This window comes from Oncorhynchus tshawytscha, linkage group LG16, assembly GCF_018296145.1.
Source record: "Oncorhynchus tshawytscha isolate Ot180627B linkage group LG16, Otsh_v2.0, whole genome shotgun sequence".
Lineage (NCBI taxonomy): Eukaryota > Metazoa > Chordata > Actinopteri > Salmoniformes > Salmonidae > Oncorhynchus > Oncorhynchus tshawytscha.
In genome coordinates, this window is record NC_056444.1 from 67,673,519 (window position 1) to 67,697,159 (window position 23,641).

The 23,641-nt window shown below is 42.7% G+C and overlaps 1 protein-coding gene across 5 annotated transcripts in view; it reads left to right on the forward strand.

Moving 5' to 3' along the window:
• LOC112216165 (coiled-coil domain-containing protein 50) overlaps positions 1-23,641 on the forward strand; it is a 41,788-nt gene that overhangs the window by 12,207 nt on the left and 5,940 nt on the right. For 4 of the 5 annotated variants that reach the window (XM_042299517.1, XM_024375948.2, XM_024375949.2 and 1 more), the window contains 5 exons: positions 3,394-3,456; positions 3,561-3,696; positions 3,985-4,075; positions 20,045-20,123; positions 21,305-22,729. In XM_042299517.1, coding sequence (XP_042155451.1) covers positions 3,394-3,456; positions 3,561-3,696; positions 3,985-4,075; positions 20,045-20,123; positions 21,305-22,729 — 1,794 coding nt within the window. The remainder of the gene's footprint in view (positions 1-3,393; positions 3,457-3,560; positions 3,697-3,984; positions 4,076-20,044; positions 20,124-21,304; positions 22,730-23,641) is intronic. The other variant, XM_024375950.2, reaches the window with a different exon arrangement.

A 23,641-nucleotide genomic window follows, 5' to 3' on the forward strand; every position in this document is an offset into this window, starting at 1 on the left:
GCGCCTCTCTACACATCAGGCATCACTTTCTCTCTGTGACCTACTCTCGTAATATCTCTCTCTGTCCCTCTATTGGACTTTCTGGTGGCTTAAGAACGGGGGGAGTGGTTAATGGTAGTGATGCACCGATATTACATTTTTGGCCGATACCGATTACAGATATTTAACATTTTTTTGCAGCCTTTTAAGCATTCTAGTACAGTTAAATAGTTAACACACACAGTGGTCTAAGGCACTGCATTTCAGTGCAAGAACAGTCCCTGGTTCGAATCCAGGCTGTATCACATCCGACCATGATTGGGAGTCCCATAGGACGGCGCACAATTGGCCCAGCGTCGTCCGGGTTTTTGCCGGGGTAGGCCATCATTGTAAATAAGAATTTGTTCTTAACTGACTTTCCTTGTTAAGTAAAAGGTTACACACACCACACTGACCAAAAAGTTATTTTGTTTGGTATTTACACATGTCCCCATTACCAGTAAAACATAATCAAAACCTATTTCTTTCACTTACTTGCTGTGCTGTTTCATTGTTAATTCGTTCAGTTGTTTCAGTCTCAACCAGAATTTCTATGGAACGCCGTTTGGGTCTTTGCATGTCAAATAACACTTGTTGACCAATCAGGACCTGAAAATGACTGCACGTCACACAATTTAACGCGTTCATACATTTTTTTACATAGTGTAATCAATGTGTAATAACTTTCACTCGTATTTCATATGTCACAACGATTCATCAATACCTATGCTATGATGCTGGGAAAGTGGTCTCGCGCAGCTGCTGTGCTGGTCATTAAAAAAAACGCTAGCTCATGGATGCAAACAATGTTCTTCCCTAAAAACATAGCAAAACGACATCTGTTTCAGTAGCTATATAGTTAGCTTGCTACCTGTGATTGGGAGTCCCACGGTTCATCTATGTGAAGCTAGCCACAATAGAGGACTTTGCGGTTAGCCTTCAAAATAAAAGTATGGCATAATTCTATTTGTATTCGTTTGCATCACTGCCAATGACATACTTTTATGTTGAGGGCAGACCGCAAATTCCACTTGTGCCTAATCCTTATTGTGGCTAGCGTCACAATGCAACCCGGTCAGGTCGAGCGTCACTAGCCAGATGAAGCTAGATGGCTGCTTATAACGTTAGCTTTGGGCAACAGGGTTAAGTAGCTGGGTAGCTATTTATTTTCATGAACTGAAGTTCAATTTCAATAGGTGAACAAGTGGCAACCTAGATTATACTTACTCACAAGGATTCCTAAATCATTGCTAAGAATAATGAAAATGACTGCAGTTTCTACTGGTCATTTTTTTCAGGCTTGTTGTATTGGTGCTAGCTAGGTACCAAGCTAAAGCTAGCTACACCAGAAGATACGGTCGAACAAATGATGCTTTATTACCAACGCGGTATTAAAACACATCGTTCATGGCCGGTGTTTGCTTGTTTGCAGACTTTTTTTGTACAGCTTTGACAGTGCTACTGTATCTTTTTTGACACTCAAAAGACACAAACGGCGTTCCATAATATGACCGTATGTCGTGAAGCTAATAGCAGGGATGCTGTTACTGTGTAAATCCGGTAGGGCAACGTCAGAAAAATTATGCACTTGGTTGTGTTAACCGGTGCTCGACCAGTCGGCGAAAGCCAACATCACCCACGACAGAGAACGGTTGATTGTCAAGGGCAATGACTTCTAATATCTTGGCTTTAATGGATTTCACATTTGAGTTCTCTCTCTGAAATTTCCTTACTCTTTCAAATGATTGCTCGACTTGACTGCTCGATCCACACAGCAGACATTGTGGGCTAGTTTAGGAATGCTGCGTAACATTTTACATGGCTTCATTACGTCATGCACCTTCATTATATAGGTATGCACGTCAGCTTGGACATTGGTTTTGCACATCGGGCGTTAAATTCAACATCGATATTCCGATATGTTCACCAATATATATCGTGCGTCCCTAGTTAATGGTGTAGTAAACTGATCTGCGGTATCACCATGTTCGGCAGTTGGCCAGGCCTGTGATATCTCGGTCACTGTGGCTGTGTAACATAGTCAGACCATAATGCAGCAGGGTGATTTCATTTGGGGGTCAGAGGTCAGGAGTCTTTAAATGCTGCTGTGGAATGTCTTGGGGCCCCTGTCGGCACCTGCAGGGCAAGGGAGTAGGTACTAAAGATATTTTCTGCACCAACTGCTCTGTCCCCTGCAGGAAAGGGTCTGACGATCTGTTTAGAGACCTTTTTTTTAATGCTTCTCCCACATAAAGACAAATATACCACGGAGTTCAAACATGACACTTTTTATTAATTAGAACATGTGACAAAAAAACTACAGTCAATTCAATGAATTTCAATCTACACTAAATTATCCCCTGTGTATTGCTGTTTGTGTAAGAGTGTGTAAAAAGGTTGCAATGCATATGAGGCTGGTGGGAAGAGCAATAGGAGGATGAGCTCATTGGAATGAATGGAACAGTCATATGTGGTTTCCATATGTTTGACGTGTTTTAATGCTGTTCCATCAATTCCATTCCAGTCTTTTACAATGAGCCCGTCCTATAGCTCCTCACATCAGCCTCTGTTGCAATATAGTCTGTGGCTGTAGAGAGGAGTGACAGTAGAGGCACTGAAAGACCTTGGTGGGGCCCAGGCCTGGGCCAGCACCCGGTTAATAACAACGTCTGGTTTGGTGCACTGTTACACTGCAGCTGATGACAATTCCAGGCTGGGTGTTCCTCTGAGACTCACTGGGCTTGCCCTCCAGCTCCAGCCACTTTGGTCATCACACTACAATAATAGATCTACCTGTCCCAAACATGCAGAGATGGCTTGTGTTGTGTGAATAGCTGCCTGTTTAGATGTAGGCTATTTAATGACCTGTATACCTTTCCATTGGCCCCTAGTGTGATTGGGACATCATGCAATGGATAACTTTTGTTGTGCTCCGAGGGGCACCAAGTGCTGTGCCAAAAACATCAACTGCCCACTACATTGTGTCTCTCTCTATTGATTGTCATAAAAGACAAGCGGTCATTTCTTTCCCAAGATATGGCCACATTTTATGACATTGAAATATGAGTTTAAAATGTGTTGCTAAGGTGCATTTATGTCTATAATAAAGCCCTTTTTGTAAAAAACAATAACTAAATAAACTAGTTCTGATTGGCTGGGTCTGGCTCCCCAGTAGGCCCACCCATGGCTGCACCCCTGCCCAGTCATGTGAAATCCATAGATTAGGGCCTAATTCGTTATTTTCAATTGACTGATTTCCTTATTAACTGTAACTAAGTAAAATCTTTGAAATTGTTGCATGTTGTTTTTTTATATTTTTGTTCAGTATAGATTGCTAAACTGCCTTTTGACTAACGGTCATGTCCTCTCCTTCAGTGTGCCATGTTTTTGCTGTCCTGGAGGATGGAGCATTGGCACAAAACCTACAGGAACAGGAAAGTAAGTCCAACATCTCACACACCCCTCACAGTAGTCTGTCAGAGTTACTGTAGTAGGTGGTCCATGGCTGTGTTTGTGTAACCCTGTGTTCCCCCCTGTCCCAGTTGAGCAGTACTACACCACCAACATCCAGAAGAACCAGCTGGTGCAGAATGACATCCGCATCGCCAAGAGGCTGCAGGATGAGGAGGAGGAACAGATAGCTCAGCACAGAGCCCTGAGCCAGGCGTCTAGACAACTGTAAGGGCACTGTGTTCATTTAAATAAACACTTTGCTCGCACGTAGGCACACACACATTTTTCACCTCACTCTCCATGTACCCTCTGTGTGTTTATTTTATTGTACACTCTGTCACAAAGTTTTTTTTACAATCTAGACTGTCTCCATAAACAATTCCTACATAATCTAAACAATGGGTGTACTTGTGGACCCCTGGCAATATTGTACTTACTGTATATGATACACAGGGTGGTTTGGTCTCTGACAGTAATCCATGCCCCTCTCCCCTGTCCCTTCTGTGTACCCAGTGAGGAACAGGATTCGAAGTATGCCCGGATGATCCAGGAGGAGATCCAGAGATGTGCTGATGAGGCTCACAGGAGGGAGCAGGAGGATGAGGTGAGCTGCAGATGTCTTCTAATTTGATTTGAGGAGAAACTTGAGGTTCATAGTGGTTCTTTACAATACTGATAGTGTACTCACTACTCAAGTGGATTTCCACTAGCTTTCTGTAGATAATGGAATGTCATCATTTGAGTTTCCCTAGGGACCAAATGGCTCAAAATACAGTATAATGTGGCTCTGTATTGAATGAGGTCACAGTGGGGCTGAATGCTGCACTCTCTGGGCCAGGGTTTACACACTCAGATTTATCTACTCAACACTGGGAGACATCAATCTGAGCAGGCTCAAAGGCCACCAGAGACAACCTGTGATCTATTATTAATCTGAATGACAAGTTAAGCAGTTTCCCTGATAATTGACTGTAGGTTATGCTCCATCCCTCCTGCTCTGTCTCACTGAAGGTTAGTGTGAGGAGAAACAGAGGCTTTATCTCTACCACTTTGTATAATATCATGTCTAAAATCAGTGCATGTAAGTTTCCACTTCCATGTATCATCTAGTTGGTCAACTGTAGAAAAGTAGCAGGAATTTTCAATCTACTGTGTTAGAAAGGAGGTATTTGACAAAGTGATCAGGGAGTTTCATGAAAAGGAGCTTCCTTTTTATAGATGTAGCTTCTTTCCAGTAAGTTGTAGATAAACTGACCTCTGACCCAGACATAAGGAGAACACTCATCCATTACCTCTGCTTCTGCCATAGTAGTAAGGCCAGACCAGTCCCTACTATGCACACAGGAGCCAGGCCAGGCCTCACAATATACACAAGCTGGAGTAGACACAGAGAAGGAGTTGTGCATGTTTTAGCAAACATTCAGTGTGCCAGTATAGGACTGTTTAAAGCTAGACTCTTTAGTTGCTACATCAATATTTGGACTTCTAAATTAATTATATATATATACCTGATTCTTGAAGAATAGGACTTATCCAGTGCTTTCAAGAAGTAGTCATACCCCTTTACTTTAAAAAATTTTTTTAACCTTTATTTAACTAGGCAAGTCAGTTAAGAACAAATTCTTATTTTCAATGACGGCCTAGGAACAGTGGGTTAACTGCGAGTTCAGGGGCAGAACGACAGATTTGTACCTTGTCAGCTCGGGGATTTGACTTATTCCACAAGTTGGTGTTACAGCCTGAATTCAAAATGGGTTAAATCGTTTTTTTTCTCACCGATCTACATACAATACCCCATAATGACAAAGTGAAAACACGTTTTAAGAAATGTTTGCAAATTTATTAAAAATGAAATACGCCAATCCTAATTTACATATGTAAGTATTCAAGCCCCTGAGTCATTAATTTGTAGAAGCACATTTGGCGACGACTATAGCTTTCAGTCATCTGGGGTATGTCTATCAGCTTTGCAAATCTGGTTTTGGGATTTTTCTTCCTTGTACATTTTCTCAAGCTCTGCTGTTCACCGCCTCTCCCCATCTAATTGAACAATCTTCCAAGTCTTTCCAAAGATTTTCAATGAGATTCAAGTCTGGGCTTTGGCGGGGCCATCAAGGGCTTTCACATTCTTGTTTCGATCCATTCCAGCGTTGCTTTGGCTGTATGCTTGGGGTCATTGTCCTGTTGGAATGTAAATCTTTGCCCCCAGCCTAAGGTTGTTTGCCATCAGAAGCAGGTTCTCATTAAGGATTTGCCTGTATTTGGCTCAATTCATTGTTCCCTTTATCCTGACCAGTCAGTCTCTCAGTCCCTGCCGCTGAAAAGCATCCTCAGAGCATGATGCTGTCACCATCATGCTTGACGGTAGACATGGTGTTATACCGGTGATGAGCTGTGCCTGGTTTTCTCCAGAGATAGCACTTTGCATTCAGGCCAAATAGTTTAATTTGTCTCATCAGACCACAGAATCTTTTGGCCAACGATGTGAGTCTTTCACGTGCCTTTTTGCAAACCGCAGGCATGCTGTCATGTGCCTTGTTCTTAGGAGTGACTTCCGTTTGGCCGCACTCCCATAAAGCCCAGATTGGTGCAGAGTCTGGGTAGTTTCATTTTTTTTTTTTTCTATTTCTAGGTAATGTAGACAACTGTGCTCTTGGAAACTTTCAACACTCTAGAAATGGATGTATACCCTTCCTCAGATATCCAGTGCATTTGGAAAGTTTTCAGACCATTATCTTTTTCCACATTTTGTTACTTTACTGTTTATTCTAAAGTGGATTCAAATGTTTTTTTCCCCTCGTCAATCTACAAACAATAACCCATAATGACAAAGCAAAAACAGGTCTTAGAAATTTTAGCAAATGTATTTAAGAAAACAAACAAGGGAAATGTCACATTTGCATATTCAGACTCTTTACTCAGTACTTTGTTGAAGCACCTTTGGTAGTGATTACAGCCTCGAGTCTTCTTCGGTATGACACGACAAGCTGGGCACCCTTGTATTTAGGGAGTTTCTCCCATTGTTCTCTGCAGATCCCCTCAAGCTCTGTCAGGTTGCACAGCTATTTTCAGGTCTCCAGAGATGTTCCATCGGGTTCAAGTCCGGGCTCTGACTGGGCCATTCAAGGACGTTGATACTTGTCCCGAAGCCACTCCTGTGTTGTCTTGTTGGAAGATGAACTTTCGCCCCAGTCTGAGGCCCAGAGAGCTCTGGAGCAGGTTTTCATCAAGGATTTCTCTGTACTTTGCTCCGTTCATCTTTCCCTTGATCCTGACTAGTCTCCCAGTCCCTGCTGCTGAAAATCATCCCCATAGCATGATGCTGCCACCACCATGCTTCACCATAGGGATGGTGCCAGGTTTCCTCTAGATGTGATGCTTGGCATTCAGGCCAAAGAGTTCATTCTTGGTTTCATCAGACTGAGAATCTTGTTTCTCATGATCTGAGTCTTTAGGTGCCTTTTGGCTTGCCCCACCACCACATAAAGCACTGGGCTAGGCTGAAACACATTTTGGAGCTGCCTCACTCAAGAAAACAAAAGAGACCTTGTTTGTATGTGGCTTTTTTAACTCAATTATTTATATATATATATATATATATATATATATATATTGCTCAAAAAAATAAAGGGAACACTTAAACAACACAATGTAACTCCAAGTCAATCACACTTCTGTGAAATCAAACTGTCCACTTAGGAAGCAACACTGATTGACAATACATGTCACATGCTGTTGTGCAAATGGAATAGACAACAGGTGGAAATTATAGGCAATTAGCAAGACACCCCCAATAAAGGAGTGGTTCTGCAGGTGAAGACCACAGACCACTTCTCAGTTCCTATGCTTCCTGGCTGATGTTTTGGTCACTTTTGAATGCTGGCGGTGCTTTCACTCTAGTGGTAGCATGAGACGGAGTCTACAACCCACACAAGTGGCTCAGGTAGTGCAGCTCATCCAGGATGGCACATCAATGTGAGCTGTGGCAAGAAGGTTTGCTGTGTCTGTCAGCGTAGTGTCCAGAGCAAGGAGGCGCTACCAGGAGACAGGCCAGTACATCAGGAGACGTGGAGGAGGCCGTAGGGGGGCAACAACCCAGCAGCAGGACCGCCACCTCTGCCTTTGTGCAAGGAGGAGCAGGAGGAGCACTGCCAGAGCCCTGCAAAATGACCTCCAGCAGGCCACAAATGTGCATGTGTCTGTTTCTGACCGTTTGAGCAGACTCCATGAGGGTGGTATGAGGGCCCGACGTCCACAGGTGGGGGTTGTGCTTACAGCCCAACACCGTGCAGGACGTTTGGCATTTGCCAGAGAACACCAAGATTGGCAAATTCGCCACTGGCGCCCTGTGCTCTTCACAGATGAAAGCAGGTTCACACTGGGCACATGTGACAGACGAGTCTGGAGACGCCGTGGAGAACGTTCTGCTGCCTGCAACATCCTCCAGCATGACCGGTTTGGCGGTGGGTCAGTCATGGTGTGGGGTGGCATTTCTTTGGGGGCCGCACAGCCCTCCATGTGCTCGCCAGAGGTAGCCTGACTGCCATTAGGTACCGAGATGAGATCCTCAGACCCCTTGTGAGACCATATGCTGGTGCGGTTGGCCCTGGGTTCCTCCTAATGCAAGACAATGCTAGACCTCATGTGGCTGGAGTGTGTCAGCAGTTCCTACAAGAGGAAGGCATTGATGCTATGGACTGGCCCGCCCGTTCCCCAGACCTGAATCCAATTGAGCACATCTGGGACATCATGTCTCGCTCCATCCACCAACGCCACGTTGCACCACAGACTATCCAGGAGTTGCCGGATGCTTTAGTCCAGGTCTGGGAGGAGATCCCTCAGGAGACCATTCGCCACCTCATCAGGAGCATGCCCAGGCGTTATAGGGAGGTCATACAGGCACGTGGAGGCCACACACACTACTGAGCCTCATTTTGACTTGTTTTAAGGACATTACATCAAAGTTGGATCAGCCTGTAGTGTGGTTTTCCACTTTAATTTTGAGTGTGACTCCAAATCCAGACCTCCATGGGTTGATACATTTGATTTTTGTGTGATTTTTGTTGTCAGCACATTCAACTATGTAAAGAAATTATTTTTTAATTTTTAATTTTTTTTACCTTTTATTTAACTAGGCAAGTCAGTTAAGAACAAATTCTTGTTTTCAATGATTGCCTAGGAACAGTGGGCTAACTGCCTGCCTGTTCAGGGGCAGAATGACAGATTTGTACCTTGTCAGCTGGGGGGGTTTGAACTAACCTTCCGGTTACTAGTCCAACGCTCTAACCACTAGGCTACCCTGCCGCCCCAAATTTAATACGAATATTTGATTCATTCAGATCTAGGTTGTGTAATTTTAGTGTTCCCTTTATTTTTTTGAGCAGTGCATGCATGCAGTTGAAGTCGGATGTTTACATACACCTTAGTCAAATACATTTAAATTCAGTTTTTCACAATTCCTGACATTTTATCCTAGTAAGAATGTCCTGTCTTAGGTCAGTCAGGATCACCTCTTTATTTTAAGAATGTGACATGTCAGAAAAATAGTAGAGAATTAGTTATTTCAGCTTTTATTTCTTTCATCACATTCCCAGTGGGTCAAAAGTTTACATACACTCAATTAGTATTTGGTAGCATTGGCTTTAAATTGTTTAACTTTGGTCAAAGGTTTCTGGTAGCCTTTCACAAGCTTCCCACAATAAGTTGGGTGAATATTGGCCCATTACTCCTGACAGAGCTGGTGTAACTGAGTCAGGTTTTTAGGCCTCCTTGCTCGCACACGCCTTTTCAGTTCTGCCCACACATTTTCTATAGGGTTGAGGTCAGGGCTTTGTGATGGCCAATACCTTGACTTTGTTGTCCTTTAGCCATTTTTCCACAACTTTGGAAGTATGCTTGTGGTCATTGTCCATTTGGAAGACCTATTTGCGACCAAGCTTTATCTTCCTGACTGTCTTGAGATGTTGCTTAAATTTTTACACATAATTGTCCTGCCTCATGACGCCATCTATTTTGTGAAGTGCACCAGTCCCTCCTGCAGCAAAGCACCCCCACAGCATGATGCTGCCACCCCCGTGCTTCATGGTTGGGATGGTGTTCTTCGGCTTGCAAGCGTCCCATTTTTCCTCCAAACGTAATGATGGTCATTATGGCCTAACAGTTCTATTTTTGTTTCATCAGACCAGAGGACATTTCTCCAAAAAGTACGATCTTTCCCCATGTGCAGTTGCAAACCGTAGTCTGGCTTTTTTATGGCTGTTTTGGAGCAGTGGCTTCTTCCTTGCTGAGCGACCTTTCGGGTTATGTCGATATAGGACTCGTTTTACTGTGGATATAGATACTTTTGTACCTGTTTCCTCCAGCATCTTCACAAGGTCCTTTGATGCTGTTCTGGGATTGATTTGCACTTTTCCCACCAAAGTATGTTCATCTCTAGGAGACGGAACACGTCTCCTTCCTGAGCGGTGTGACGGCTGTGTGGTCCCATGGTGTTTATACTTTTTTTTTTCTTGAGGTCTTGGCTGATTTCTTTTGATTTTCCCAAGATGTCAAGCAAAGAGGCACTGAGTTTGAAGGTAGGCCTTGAAATACATTCACAGGTACACCTCCAATTGACTCAAATGATGTCAATTAGCCTATCAGAAGCTTCTAAAGCCATGACATAATTTTCTGGAATTTTCCAAGCTGTTTAAAGGCACAGTCAACTTAGTGTATGTAAACTTCTGACCTGCTAGAATTGTGATACAGTGAAATAATCTGTCTGTAAAGAATTGTTGGAAAAATTACTTGTCAAACACACAGTAGATGTCCTAACCTGACTTGCCAAAACTATAGTTTGTTCACAAGAAATTTGTGGAGTGGTTGAAAAACGAGTTTTAATGATTCCAACCTAAGTGTATGTAAACTTTCGACTTCAACTGTATATTACATTGTTTGCAAACTGATATTTGACTCGTATTAATGCCAAAATAACATGCAAGCTCCCCAAAATGGTGTGTGTGTGTGTGTGTGTGTGTGTGTGTGTGTGTGTGGGTGAATGACGGGTCACCCCTGCTTGACGTAGATTTACAGTGGCATGCAAAAGTATTCCACCCCCTTGGCATTTTTCCTATTTTGTTGCCTTACCACCTGGAATTAAAATTGATTTTTATAATTTGATTTACACAACATGCCTACCACTTTGATGATGCAAAATATTTTTTGTGAAATGAGCAAGAAATAAGATTTTTTTTTATTTTTTAAACTGAACTTGAGCGTGCATAACTTTTCACTCCCTAAAAGTCAATACTTTGTAGAGCCACATTTTGCAGCAATTACAGCTACAAGTCTCTTGGTATGTCTCTATAAGCTTGGCACATCTAGCCACTGGGATTTTTGCCCATTCTTCAAGACAAAACTGCTCCAGCTCTTTCAAGCTGGATGGGTTCCGCTGATGTACAGCAGTCTTTAAGTCATACCACAGATTCTCAATTGGATTGAGGTCTGGGCTTTGACTAGGCCATTCCAAGACATGTTTCCCCTTAAACCACTCAAGTGTTGCTTTAGCAGTATGCTTAGGGTCATTGTCCTGCTGGAAGGCGAACCTCCGTCCCAGGCTCAAATCTCTGAAAGACAAACAGGTTTCCCTCAAGAATTTCCCTGTATTTAGCGCCATCCATCATTCCTTCAATTCTGACCAGTTTCCCAGTCCCAGCTGATGGAAAAACATAATGTTCTCGGGGTGATGAGAGGGGCTGGGTTTGTGCCAGACATAGTATTTTCCTTGATGACCAAAAAGCTCAATTTTAGTCTCATCTGACCAGAGTACCTCCTTCCATATGTTTGGGGAGTCTCCCACATGCCTTTTTGGTGAACACGAAACATGTTTGCACATTTTTTTCTTTACGCAAAGGCATTTTTCTGGCCACTCTTCCATAAAGCCCAGCTCTGTGGAGTGTATGGCTTAAAGTGGTCCTATGGACAGATAGTCCAATCTCCGCTGTGGAGCTTTGCAGCTCCTTCAGGGTTATCTTTGGTCTCTTTGGTTTATCTCTGATTAATGCCTGGCTTGTCTGGTCTATACATTTTGGTGGGAGGCCCTCTTGGCAGGTTTGTTGTGGGGCCATCTTTGTTTAAAAAAATTATAAGGGATTTAATGGTGCTCTGTGGGATGTTCAAAGTTTCTGATATTTTTTATAACCCAACCCTGCTCTGTATTTCACAAATTTGTCCCTGACGTGTTTGGAGAGCTCCTTGATCTTCATAGCTTGCTTGGTTGTGCCCCTTGCTTAGTGGTGTTGCAGACTCTGGGGCCTTTCAGAACAGGTGTGTGTGTGTTATATATACTGAGATTATGTGACACTTAGATTGCACACAGGTGGACTTTATTTAACTAATTATGTGACTTGTGAAGGTAATTGGTTGCACCAGATCGTATTTAGGGGCTTCATAGCAATGGGTGAATACATAGAAGTAACTATTTTCACTTCACCAATTTGGACTATTGTCATGAAATTCAAATAAAAATCAATTTAAATTACAGGTTGTAATGCAATAAAATAGGAAAAAGTCCAAGGGGGTGAATACTTTGCAAGGCACTAAGTCAAAACTGTAACTCTGCAACTCAGGAACATTCACGGTCTTCTTGGAAAGCAACTCCAGTGTAGATTTGACCTTGTTTAAGTTATGATCCAGCTGAAAGGTGTCTGGTGGAAAGCAGACTGAACCATGTTTTCCTCAATTTTTGCCTGTGCTTAGCTCAATTCCATGTTCTTTTTAATGCTGAAAACTCCTTAGTCCTTGCTGATGACAAATATACCCATAATATGATACTGCCACCACTATGCTTAAAAATATATGGATTTGTACTGAGTAATGTGTTGTATTGGATTTGCCTCATACAAAACACATTTGGGACTAAGAGTGAATTGCTTTGCCACATTTGTTTGCAGTATTACTTTAGTGCCTTGTTGTAAACAGGATGCATGTTTCAGAATGCTTTCATTCTGTACAAGCTCCCTTTTTTTCACTCTTGTAAATTAGGTTAGTATTGGGGAGTAAGTACAATGTTTATCCATCCTCAGTTCTCTCCTATCACAGCCATTAAACTCTAACTGTTTCAAAGTCACCATTGGCCTCTTGGTGAAATCCCTGAGTGGTTTCCTTCCTCTCCAGCAACAGAGTTAGGAAGGAAGCCTGTATCTTTACAGTGACTAGGTGTATTGATTCACCATCCAAAGTGTAATTAACTTCACCATGCTCAAAGTGATATTCAATGTCTGTTTTGTTTTTTTCCCCATCTACCTATGTGGCCTTCTTTGAGGCATTGGAAAGCCTCCCTGGTCTTTGTGGTTGAATCTGTCTTTGAAATTCACTGCTCGACTGAAGAACCTTTGTAGAAAATGATGTGTGTGGGGTACAGAGATGAGGTAGTTATTAAAAAATCATGTTAAATACTATTATTGCATGAAGGGCGAATCCATGCAATTTGTGACTTAAGAATATTTTTAGTCTTGAACTCATGTATGGATTCAATAACAAAAGTACACTTATTTCAGCGTTTTAATGTTTTATACATTTGTCAATCATACTGTAACGGTTTTGACTTGAGGTTATTATTTATAGGGGTGCCAGGTAGGTTGTGCCTACCAGAGAAAACATTGGTTTCTCCTTTTAGTTTGGGTGGGAATGAGTCCCATCTGGTCCGTCAAGTCTACACCAATACAAAGGACTTATGTAAAAGTCAGGATGGAAATAAACTTTTCATAAACCCTTAAAACATTGGAAAGAACTTCAAAAACAACTATATTCTTTTGCGTGGGTTGTATTAGCAACAACAATGATTACACACATATAATAATATCACAATGAGTTCTGGTTCCTCCAGAAATGTCCTGTACCTCGGGCCTAAAAGAGTCCAGCCCGGTAAAGGAGTTCAGTGAACTCAAGTGACTTTTGTCACGCAATGTTTGTCCGTTCATTCCGTGTAGCGTAAACCCAGTATTAAACATACAATCAATATAACAATTATTTTACCACAGAACTTTAAAGCGTATCAACTCTTACTAAGTCCTCAACTACAACTAACTACATAAATCAAAGTATACATCGCATCAAAACAAATGAAATACCGTATACAAAAAGGTGGTAGTCAGTCGGTCAGTCAGACAATCCAATCCGCCAATAGATCTCCAGCGGAGAAAGGCCACGAAGAACGGAGAGGTGTGGTCCACGGACGCAAAGAGTGGATCCGATCCTGGGTAAACTCTCTTAGGCTACAAAACACACGTTTAACGGCAACAAAACAAACGGAATAGAGAAGCTTCGGCACTGAGGGTTGAACACATCCTCATTCACGTCTCCATCACAACCCCACTTTTGCGCAGCTGATGCTGGCTATTTAATTGGGAATTAAAGGGAAAGCGCCCTATTGGAAGGAGCTGCACTGAGACGGTTCAGAATAATTCAGGGCCGTCACAATACGCAAACAATTGAATTGGCCACAGGTGGACTCGAATGAAGTTGTAGTCTGCCAACATTTATAAAAACATGTTTTCACTTTGTCATTATGGGGTGTTGTATGTAGATGGGTGAGATCTTTTATTTGAATCCATTTAAAATTCAGGATGGAACAAAGTGTGGAATACGTCAAGGGATCTGAATACTTTCTGAAGGCACTGTATATGCGTCATGAGCTTAGTCCAACTGTTATACCCCCATCAGAACCCAAAATATAAGCCTTTTTTACTCCTATGTTTGTAAACAATGTAAATGTAAAAACACTATAGCCTTAAAATATGGTTAAAATATCATTTTGATATCATTGATGGTCAGTCCATCCATAGCTCTGTCTTTGAATTTCAATGTTTTACATTTCATTTTTTATTTGTAAAAAAAAAGTGAAAACATAATTGCACTTTGACATTATGGGATGTGTGTAAGCCGGTGACACACAATCTCAATTGAATCATTTTAAATTCAGGCTGTACACAACAACATGTCAATACTTTCTGAAGGTAGTGTACAATTAGAAGAGCAAGAAAGGGGTCTTATGGAGCCAGAGACCAGACCAGGTTATCCAGACTCACAAAGACCGCTTTCTCCGTCCTTTACTCTTTAGGTTTCCTTATTGAAGCTAGCTGCCTCAGAATCTCTCATAAAGGATCCTTGTTCAGAGTGAGTGAAGTCAGAGCAGACTGTTGGTGTGTACAGCATTCTGGGGGTACGGTGGAGATCATTTAGTAGCTTGGCCCGTTGCTGAAAGTGGTGGTCTCACACTGAATAAAAATCGAAACGCAACATGTAAAGTGTTGGTCCTGTATTTCATGAGCTGAAATAAAAGATCCCAGAAATATTCCATATTCTCTCATATTTTGTGCACACATTTGTTCACATCCCTGTTAGTGAGCATTTCTCCTTTTGTCAAGATAATCCATCCACCCGACAGGTGTGGCTGATTTAAACAGCATGATCATTACACAGTTGCACCTTGTCCTGGGGACAATAAAAGGCCAATCTAAAATGTGCAGTTTTGTCACACAACACAATGCCACTGATGTCTCAAGTTTTGAGGGAGTGTGTAATTGGTATGCTGACTGCAGGAATGGCACACATATACACAATCCATGTCTCAATTCTTAAATTCTTTAACCTGTCTTCTCCCCTTCATCTACACTGTTTGAAGTGGATTGTTGTGTTAAAGCCTGAATTTAAAATGGAATAAATTGAGATTTTGTGTCACTGGCCTACACACAATACCACAATGTTAAAATTAAATGCTGAAATATAAGAAACTCTTAGATTCATAGATAGGGCTATGGATGCAAGGACTGATCATCCATGATATTACAATTATATTTTAACTATGTTTTGAGGATATAGTGTTTATTTCCATTGTTTTCTGCATGCTTATTTTGGGTTCTGATGGAGTACGACAGTTGGACTAAACTCATGACGCTCAGTGCCTTTTTAGAAAGTATTCATACATTACTGTTTGTTACAGCCTGAATTCAAAATAAACATTTCTACACACAATACCACATAATGACTAAATGAAAACAAGTTTTTATAAATGTTGGCAAATTTTATTGCAAATAAAAAGCCTAAGTGCTCACACCCCTTTGCTATGACACTCCAAATTGAGCTCAGGTTCATCCAATTTAGTTTGATCATCCTTGAGTTATTTTGTTAAATCCACTTCAATCAGTGTAGATGAAGGGGAGAAGACAGGCTAAAAATGATTTGAAGGATTTGAGACATGGGTTGTGTATGTGTGCCATTCAGAGTGTGAATGGGCAAGACAACAGATTGAAGTGCCTTTTGAGTGGGGTATGGTAGTAGGTGCCAGGTGCACCAGATTGTGTGAAGAACTGCAACGCTGATGGTTTTTCTTTTTACGCTTAACCGTTTCCCTTGTGTATCAAGAATGTTCCACCACCCAAAGGACATCCAGCCAACTTGACACAACTGTGGGAAGCATTGGATTCAACTTGGGCCAGCATCGCTGTGGAACGCTTTCAATACCTTGTAGAGTCCATGCCCTGACAAATTGAGGCTGTTCTGAGGGCCAAAGTGGGGGGGTGCAACTTAATATTAGGAGGTGTCCTTGATGTTTTGTGTATAGAATGTATAGGTAGGTGCTTCCGAATGTCTTTTTTTTTTTTTTACACGAATTGAAGCGAATGTGAGCAAGAGACATTGTGCAAATGAACAAAGTTTTGACGCATGCTTGGCTGAAGGAAGAACTGTACTGGCTCTGGAGCAGCTTGTGTACAAGCTGTGTCTGTAGAGTCTGGAGTCGCTAGAGCAACATCCTGCCTGCTCTGCTCTGAGAAGATTGGGGAGGAGCAGACGGGTCGAGAACAACCGAGAGTAGAAAGAAACGCAAGGAAATCAAGATGGCAGTAGCATCTGTATAGATCTCATCCAAAGGTCTTTGACTTCTCGAACATGGCAGAACGCTAATGCAATATGATGCCCTGTCACCTTATTTAGTCAAGCACTTGTTTAGATAAACTTCTTGTTAACTGGATAGTTAATACAACATTCTATGCTTTTCACACAGGAAATAAAGATAAAACGCATTAGAAAACGTAGCAAGATATTTCTTAACACAGATCTGAAATGATTGGCCTCTCGAGTGGCACAGCGGTCTAAGGCACTGCATTGCAGTGTTGTGGTGTCACTACAACCTAAGATTCGATCCCATGCTGTGTTACCAGCCGTGACCAGGAGTTCCATAGGGCGGCGCACAATTGGCCCAGCATCGTCTGGGTTAGGGGAGGGTTTCTGCTCGGCATCAATCTTCACTTGGATGAGAATTTATGAAGGACATTCTATCAGCAGACAGCGCTCTGACTGATGTGTAGCTACTTTTCTCCGGTACTTTTCTCATAGTAGCCAGCCTACTTTTCTCTGGTACTTTTCTCATAGTAGCCAGCCTACTTTTCTCCGGTACTTTTCTCATAGTAGCCAGCCTACTTTTTTCTGGTACTTTTCTCATAGTAGCCAGCCTACTTTTCTCTGGTAAAATGCAAGATGAACTTTTTAAGCAAAATATTAGAATGTAGCCAGCTACATTTCCTATGATAAACATTACAAAATATGAAGACCATGCATAATTTTTACTAAAACAATTACTTTGCTTTTTCATTGTAAGCTCATTTACTTGTGTGGCTGCCTGTGAAATAGCATTGTACTTCTGATGAAAATGAAGCTGTTTTCTGCTGAATGTGTTGCACTAATGTATTGTCTGTGAAGGAAAACGATAGTTGCACGTCCCTGATCACTATCAAAGCAAAAAGAAACTTCACTTTCAATATAAAACGCGACCAATACACAATACACAGCTGGACTCACCTGCTCCCTCTTTCTCCTGTTGTGCTACTTACAAACACACGTTGACTGGCTCAACTGGGCTGGGATACAACGGTAAGCTTCATAATGTAAAACAATGTGACAGGTGAAATGAAGAACACGATCTGCTTTATGTCCTAACTTGTTGACTGCCGGTATTAACTTAAGTAGCTAAAAATGTATTGAAAAACTTAATAGTTTCAATGTTGATGATATTGAAAAACCATCCCGTGGCTATTTCCAAATACCACCCAAGCTTGATAGTCATATTCTACTTCCAAGGTCATTGTGAATCCCTAAAAGACAGTCCAAGCAAATTCACATTTATGTAACGTTGGCTGATGTAGTGTGTTGATTAAATATTAGCATCCCTGCTGACCGTGTGTTTAATTGTGCAGCAGAACAGAAGGCACCAGGCAGTGCAGTCCGTCTGAATGCCAGTTCCCCATTGCACTCCCTGACCTAACCTGCCATTTCAAGCTGCTAACTGTCTGCTGAGGCTGGCAAGGCTAAGCTGGCTAAGCACGGGGATTTAGCCAACCAAGAGGCTCTTAACACTTGTCATTGGAGGGGTTTTTTTGTCCCGAAAGGGCCCACCCATCTAAACATGCACTATTTGATCTAGTTGTTGTCTTAGGTCTCTCTCTTTAAGTAGTGTTGTGGTGTCTCTTGTCTCTCGGGATGTGTGTTGTCCTATATTTTATTTTCAACCCCCGCTGGAGGCCTTTGGTAGGACGTCATTGTAAATAGGAATATGTTCTTAACTGACTTGCCTAGTTAAAGGTTGAATAAATAAAACACATCTACAGGTGGCATCAAGGGGGTACTGATATGCTTTGTTCACCCCCCCCCCCCACATATAACAATGGACCCGCACTCCATTTCCGTTATGTGTCATTTGTCGCACAGGGCCTCAATTCTGTCTCAGAGGAGGCAGAGCACAAGTCTTTTTTGAGGTCAAAGTTACAAGGGAGGCAGCCCTTGTGCAGGGTGGCAGTGGCATGCCCAGTTGACAAGGTGTTAATGAAAGTAAAACAGCCCACTCTCTCAGCAATTTTTCCAGACCAGAGCCCAGCCGCTGAGCCAGGCAGAGGGAGATAAAAGGTTGGCCTTCTGTTTCTCTGGTCTGCCTGCCTGGCCTCTTATTTTCCATTGAGTCAGCCCCCAGGCCTTCCTGAAATTACCAGCCTGGCCTGGCCATCTGGAGCTACTCTGTTCCTAGATCTGTTTGTGCTGTTTTTCCACAATGACCATAGGAGTTAGTAAGACCGCACAAACCGATCTGGGACCAGGCTAACACGGTGCAGGTTTTGTGATGCGCAGCCACTGTGGTCATGCTAGATCTCCCTCCATAATGGAGACAAGTCACCTACTGTGGCTCTGCATTCAGCAACACTTCCACTGTCTTTCTATTGCAGGCCACCCAGACTCTGTCTATACAATTAGAGACTAGTTGTCAGTCTTTATCATGTTGCAAGTTTCCACATGCCATTAAATAGCAAAGATACATTTGTATTGTGTTCTGAAGAGTCTTTGATGTCTTGTTTGTCCTTACTGCTTGTTTGAGTTAACCCGCTAAACCACCTGACAGTGATTGAGCAATTGGATCCTTGCAGTGGTGTAAAGTACTTAATTAAAAATACTAACTACTACTTAAGCAGTTTTCAGGTATCTGTACTTTACTATTTACATTTTTTCCAAATTTTACTTAAACTACATTCCAATAGAAAATAATGTACTTTTTACTCCATACATTTTCCCTGACACCCAAAAGTAGTCATTACATTTTGATAGGAAAATGTTCAAATTCTCAAGAAAACATAACTGGTCATCTCTTCTAAACACAAATGTTTAGTTTGTAAATTATGTCTGCGTGTTGGCGTGTGCCCCTGGCTATCTGTAAATAAAACGAGACAATTGTGCCATCTTGTTTGCTAAAAGGAATTTGAAATGATTTAGACTTTTACTGTTGGTACTTAAGTATATTAAGGCATCTTTACTTTTACTCAAGTATGACAATTGAGTACTTTTTCCACCACTGGATCCTTATTTGAATTGTGATTTAAGATCCATGAGCCAATAATTTCTAGGTCTAATGCCATGTCACTCATACACCTTAACATGTAGCAATAATATATCTGTGGGCTGATTTGATGCTTTGCATCACACCAGTCATTCATGACCAATAAGTAAGAACCCTGACCCTATTTCTCTGAAGATTATCTGTTGTTGATATGGTTGATTTGACAAATGTTATTTTAGGGTAACAGGGCTTGGGTCTTTACTGTTTATTTTGTCATGTTGGGCCATGTTATACTGACACCTTGTGGTACTAATCTGTAATGTACAGAATTATCTCTTTCAAAGGTTCTCTGAATGTTGATGGGTGGAGGCTGAATAGAAAACCACAGTGATTGATGCCAGCGTCTGCCCACACATTGGCACAAGCCTAGTTAACCTCAGCCATATGCTTGGCAAGCATTTGGAGGTTGACATATTAGGCATTTTCTGACTGACTCAGTACTGCAACTGAGCACAAACTGAGTGTGTGAAGGATACAATTAACATATTTCTTCTCCTGTTCTGGGCTCTGAGTCAACCCTAAATCACTAGTACTGTTATATGATACTGAAGACAACCATTTTCTATAATGATTTTATTCCCATCTGCTGACTGAGTGTATTGTTACAGCTCTGGTTCCATGGATGAAACAATAATAGACCTAACCTTGTTTCCACAGGAAATGGCTAAACACATCCAGGAAGAGGAGGAGCTGAGGGTCAGACAGAGGAGCAGTGGGCAGGAAAGCCTCCGTGATGGTACAGTCACACTTAGTATCTGTTGCTTCATTATAGAAAAAAATAATCTGTCACTATTGTTTTGTTTGGGCATCAAACAAGATTTCCAATTATTCCTAGGCATGACAATACTTTGTAATCTAACAGTGTGCTAAAAGACCCCTCTGTTGACAGGGTCATTTGCTTTAGGGTTGTTTTTTATCATCTCCTATCTGGTTTCTTCTCTTTTATTCTTGAAATAATGTCTAATGGTGACAAAGGTTGGTTGAATGATTGCTTTGGTTTAAATCATACTTTGGGTGGTACCTGCTATTCTGACCTGTCCTCTTGATTTTATTATGTTACTTCTCAATGCTTTTTCACCATGGTTGGTGTACATACTGTTTCTTTTATGATCATAACAAGGACAAAATATGGCACAGAAGGACTTGAAATCCTAATCAACTCTGGACTCTTAAACTCTGATGAACCCTGATGATCAAACCCTCCACACCTGGGTCATTGTAGCCTGTTTGTAGCTGTGGGCAAACGGGGATATCTAGCCAGTTGCACAACTGAATGCATTCAACCAAAATGTGTCTTCCGCATTTAACCCAACCCCTCTGGATCAGAGAGGTGCGGGGGGCTGCTTTAATCAACGCCCACGTCATCAGCGCCCGGGGAACAGGTGTTGTGAGTTAACTGTCTTGCTCAAGGGCAGAATGGCAAGTTTTTCTACCTTGCCGGCTCAGGGATTCTAACTAGCAACCTTTCGGTTACTGGCCCAATGCTCTTAACCACTAGGCTACCTGCGTAGTAGGTGTAGAGCTGAAGTTACTTGGGGAGACTGTGCACTAATCTAACCCTGCTTTGCTCTGCATGCTTGACTGCCTGTCCTCCTCCTCCTCAGCCGGACATTCCAATCTGCATCCACTTGACTCCACAGGTTTCCTGGCAGCCTTATCACTCTGGCAATCACTTGGCTCTAGCTATCTTGTTAATAACATGGACCGTGGCACTGTGTGCGTTGTTTTGTCTGTCAAGCTTGTATTTAAATGTTCACTTCTAGATAATCTAGGATAATTTAATTACATGCCTCCCTTGTATATTGATATGAATGAACCCTGTGTTAGCCTGGCACCATTCACTGCGCCTGTCTAATATAAACCATTTAACACCCACATTCACCTGCTTTTGTGTTTGCATGTTTGGCTTGATTATAGACTGTACCAACGTCCGTGGCTCACCCTCGTCATGCCCACGCCTGCCTGCTCTCAGCACCAGCCCTAACCAGGGAGAAGGGCTGCACCATCAGCCTGCTACCAGCAGGTGGCAATGTTCCATTTCTAACACACAGCCACAGTCACACTCTACTGCTGAGCCTCTGTATGAGACCCACAAGTCAGCAGGACAGAATAACAGAACACAATCATCACATAATGGACACTTTAATCTGCCTAGACTCATCAGAAACTACCTCCAATGCCCTCCACCAGACTATTTGAGTGATGAAGGCTCAGAGGACGCAGACACTGTTTTCCCTGAACACCTCCCTCCATCCCGGCCCTGTAGACTGGAGAAATGGCTCAATACTGCCCCTAGTCGTTGCCAGGCTCCTGTGTACCATCTACCGGAAAGGAGTTACAGGAGTCTCGGCAGTCCCATCAGCTCCAGAGAAGAGCGCAGCAGGATGTGGGAGAGGGGAAGTGGAACAAGGGAGGAAAGGCATAGGGGGAGTTGTCAGGATAGGGGGGTTAAGGAAAAGAGGGCTAGGATTTGGGATAAGAATCCCAGGGCAAAGCATGACCGGGGTTATGACAGGGACCCCAGGTCAGAGGAGGGGAGAGGGTGGCGCTACATCAGTAGTACTAATGACTCTGCCAGAGGGCTGCAGGATAGAGACCGAGACGGGGTTAGGAGAAGGTGGACCTACAGAGAAACCAGCGACAACAAACAAGTCCACTTCCAGGACAATGCCAGCAAGCATTGTTATAGTTACCATGACGACAGCAGGCTCGCAGTGAATGTATGGGACCTGATTGCCCATGACTTAAGAGAGAGGGGTGTGGCTGTGAGGCAGAGCTTCCACGGGGGGTCAAGGTCATGGGGGGTCAGAGGTGAGGTCAGAGACTGCCAAGTGCATGATGGGGAAAATGCCGTTGTCCACAGTGACTCTCAACATCAACAGAGAGCTTTTCTAAGAGCTGTCCCCACCAGGCGTAGTTACCATGGAGATGTCGGGGAAAGAAAGAGAGCCTCACAAAGCGAAGGCTACAGTAACCAAGGCCATGGAGCAGAGGGAGAAAGAATCCTTGAAAACATGACCATAGTGGAGGGTAGTGGGACTGAGGTCAATGTTGAACACAGCAGAGGGGGGAGGAGGAGTAGTGGAGACCCTAGGAACAGGGTCAGCTCAGGTGGGGACCAGGAGAGGGATGGCAGGGATGATGGGCACCACCATAGTGAGCGCAGGGTGAGGAGTGCAAGTGATTGCCAGCATGGGTATAAGCAGGAGGAGCAGAACAGCTCAGAGGAGGAGGAAGAGAGGAGGGAGGAGAGACCCCTGCGGAGAGCCCACCATTTCAGCCAAAGCTTCTGCAGCAGAGGGGCCTCCATCAGGGCCAGATCTAGGCACACCTCCAAAGCAGGTAACACCCTGAGCTGCAGGTACCTCAGCACTCTGAACACAGACCTGCAGGGGAGGCGACTACTGTACACTTTACCCAAAGCTTCCCAACAACCTCTGTGTACATCTACTCCTCTTCACGTCCTCCCTCCTTCAATCAAATCTGGAAAAATCTCATCTTGGTTTCCTTGTGTTTAAAGGAGGGGCCTCCAAATCTTTTTATTTTTCTCAGAAATTAGATTTTTCTTTTGTAGTGTTCATTCTGATGGTCTGGGAAATACCTTCATCTGGATTTCCCTCATTTATAGACTAGCTGTTCTTCAAACCCCTCTCCATCCTTCATCTTTGTCCTGTCTTGAAATGATCCAAGAGATGATTGTTGTTCTTCTTGATGAACCTATTTTATTCTTAAAGATTTTGTCACATACACAGGATAGGTGAAGTGAGACGTTGTTCTGTAGGGTCAGCCATAGTAGTGTGATGCCCCTGGAGCAAAATAGGGTTAAGGCCTTGCTCACTATCCATCTTGACAGCACGGGTATTTGAACCAGCAACCTTTCAGTTCCTGGCCCAATGCTATCTGCTAGGCTACCTGCTACCCCAGACCTGTCTTCCAGCACATGTGCTGTATGATTTGCAGTATGTTTATTTTCTCTAAGTATGAAGAAAAATATAAACACAGCATATAAAGTGTTGGTCCCATGTTTCATAAGCTGAAATAAAAGATCCCAGAAATTGTACATGCGCACAATAAGCATATTTCTCTAAAACATCTCTGTTAGTGAGCATTTCTCCTTTGCCAAGATAATCCATCCACCTGACAGGTGTGGCATGAAACAGCACGATCATTGCATAGGTGCACCTTGTCCTGGGAACAATAAAAGGCCAGTCTAAAATGTGCAGTTTTGTCACACAACAAAATGCCACGTATGTC